Source organism: Sinocyclocheilus rhinocerous, unplaced genomic scaffold (genome assembly GCF_001515625.1).
Source record: "Sinocyclocheilus rhinocerous isolate Xijiao unplaced genomic scaffold, SAMN03320098_v1.1 scaffold192, whole genome shotgun sequence".
Classification (NCBI taxonomy): Eukaryota; Metazoa; Chordata; class Actinopteri; order Cypriniformes; family Cyprinidae; genus Sinocyclocheilus; species Sinocyclocheilus rhinocerous.
Window position 1 is genome coordinate 1,224,083 of NW_015627892.1, and position 2,959 is coordinate 1,227,041.

The 2,959-nt window shown below is 31.7% G+C and overlaps 1 protein-coding gene across 1 annotated transcript in view; it reads right to left on the reverse strand.

Annotated features, from left to right (window-relative positions):
- The window catches only part of pus1 (pseudouridine synthase 1), a 2,985-nt gene extending 1,737 nt beyond the window's left edge, over positions 1-1,248 (reverse strand). The window contains exons 1-4 of the mRNA XM_016548320.1: positions 1,190-1,248; positions 931-1,082; positions 623-852; positions 407-544 (exon numbers count right to left, since the gene is read on the reverse strand). Of these exons, the coding sequence (XP_016403806.1) occupies positions 407-544; positions 623-852; positions 931-1,000 (438 nt within the window). The 5' untranslated portion in view covers positions 1,001-1,082; positions 1,190-1,248. The remainder of the gene's footprint in view (positions 1-406; positions 545-622; positions 853-930; positions 1,083-1,189) is intronic.
- Positions 1,249-2,959: the final 1,711 nt, after the last annotated feature.

The following is a 2,959-nucleotide window of genomic DNA, read 5'->3' on the forward strand; positions in this document are numbered from 1 at the left end:
TATATATATATATATATATAAATATATATATATACATATATAGACACACAAACAATAAATACAAACACACATATATATATATATATATATATTTTTTTTTAAACATGTTAATTTTTTTATTATTACTTTAATTATTGATTTTCTTAAAATCTTTTTTTATGTAATGTATTCTTTTTTCTAACCAGGAAGAATAGAAAGAAATAAAAAGAAGTTTATGGTTTTTACATATATCTTATTTTATTTAAAGTAACATTTATTTAATTTCAAGTAGTGATTTTTTTTATAGTTTTAGATGTAGTTTTAGTTAACTATAATAAATAGCACTCACTATAAAAAAGGCAGCTTGTTTCTTATCATGTTAATAGGGGAACATGTGAGCAACTGAGCATCAGGTTAAAATATTCACCTTATCCGTTCGTGCACACCGCTGGAAAGACATCTTCTTCATGTCATTTCCATGGCCCTCTGGAATACATGCGGCTCTCACAAGAGCAGTGACCAGTTCATCCTCAATGGTTCTGAACTGAGAGTTCTTTGCATTTCTCTGAATGCACAGGGCAAGTATTAATGCTTGGACTACACAGCAACATATAAATCACTATGCTGCATCATCATAACTCACCTGCATCCCATAATACCCTTTGCCTGAATATGCCATCAGCAGGGCCACCTTTTTCTTGGGGTATTTCCTCTCATCCTGGTCTGTTTTAAGCTTCTTGTCTTCATGCTCGGTCTCAACGAGCGTATCATCTGCTGGTCTCTTCAAAGCGTTGATTTGCGCGTCTGTGGACTTCTCAGTCATCTTGCAGGACATGCAAAATCCACGGGAATTTAATATAGGATCTGGCCAACCTGAAGAGCATTTCAGTCGAACATTAAATTATCGTTTATCAGTTACTTTACAGCAGAACGCACTGTTAAGAAACTCACCTTTGTTTTTGAGAGCTGGAATAAATGTGTGCCGTGATAAAATATGAATGATCCGACAGCACCTCAGCATGTCATCACGCTCTTCAATGAGGATCTCACCAGTGTCTTTTGAACAAAACCAGCTCGACTGCTTTTACGTTATCTGCCATTTTCTATAATAAGTGAAATTAATATAGAAAACTAATTTTGTGAGTATCTTTGACAGCAGTATGATCTATCTTCACCGCAAAACACTTATTTACTTCCCATGTAACGTTACCATGAATACACCCACGTGGAGTGGCTGAACTTTCACATCTCGCCGAATATCGCGTGACCTAAAATGGGTTGCCAGGTTTTCAAAATAAAAAGTGATCAAGAGGCGGAGCCATGTTTTTACAACCTCCCTCATTGAGATAATATTATAATTTTTATTAATATTTTAAATCTGAAATATTTTGAGTTTTCATTTTTATATTTAACATTTTTATTTTAGTAATTTAGTAATTTTGTCGTGTGTTTTGTCATTTTTTTAATATGTCTATATAGTTTGCATTAACTGATTTCATTTAGTTTTAGTTATTTTAAGTAATGAAAACATGTTTTTATGGTTTTAATTTTAGTTTGTTTTACTTGACTATAATAACCCTGATTTACAGTTAATCATATTTATAAATATATTAATTTTACATTTTCAATTACAATGAACATTTATATTTAATATTTATAGATTTAAATTATTTTCAAATAATCATGTAATCATATTTAAATAGTTTTAATATATTTAATATATATGAACTGTTAATTTTTAAAAATATTTATCAGACTATAGATCACAGAAAACATTCCACGCTCCCAAAACCTCAAAGGTAAAGGAAGTTTAAAACATAACCAAAAATTATAGGCAATTTATTTCAGTTTTCCTCTTTTATTGGTGCTGTACTGTTTAAAGCAAAAAGTTACATATTATATAGACATGAAAGAGTGTGTACAGGTCTTTTAACAGAACAAACAACTGTAAATGTTTAGCAACAGTCACAATTGGGAACGCTCATATCTTTGGTGGGGAGAGGGTGACGGAAAGCAAATCTCCATGCGTTTGTTAAATGTACAAGTTTTAAAGCGATAATTTACAATCCATATTTACACGATTCTGCGAGATCAAGGTAAAACAGATGTATGTCTTTATTACTGGAGAACAAAATGAGGACGTCAGACATCAGTGTAGTGATGCAGAACTGGTGAGCTCACATATTGCAAGTTTTAGTGTCTGCAGATCGACGACAAAGTGATGCTTAAATCAGATGACCAAACACTTCATGCGGTACATAGTGATTTAAAGTGTCACGATACATTGAATGGCCATTTAGGCGGCGATTAACATTTGATGGATTAAACACGGTTTTCTTTTATGCAGTTTAAAAAGCACAACAAATACACTGCATGGCGAAAAATATCTTAATACAGCATAATCCTCAAATTGTTCAGACAGAGAAAATAAAAAAAATCTATTAAGTCTTTTAACAAAGTTGTTAAAATTGCAATTTAACTGGTATGTATTAGAGAAAAATGCATGTTACGATGATGGCAACTGGCCTTTGGAAGCTTTGGAGCTTATGTCTCACTATCATGACACCGCACTTCAGTTTATTCAAAGAAAACTAGTATGTATGATACTTAAACACACAAATACATTCACACGCACATAAAAGTGAAGCAAAACTAAATCAATCCCACTGCATCTCAACCCAGTCAAATTCAACCAATCAAAACACAACTCACTCCATATTGACAATGTACAAAAACAAAGGAAATTCAACAGAGCAAAATATTTTTTTCAGTGTTTCAGTTTTTGCTTTTTTTCTTTAAAGGCACATTTTAAAAATGTCTTAAATATATTCAACACATAAACACACTGTTCATATACAACACAATTGAAATAAGCCTAAAAAGCACTGACTATATAACTCTACAAAGAAAGTAAGGAAATGTGTTCACACTAAATGGTCCGCTCGATTTTGAATGTCTTCTGCTTACCTAAAAAAAAAAA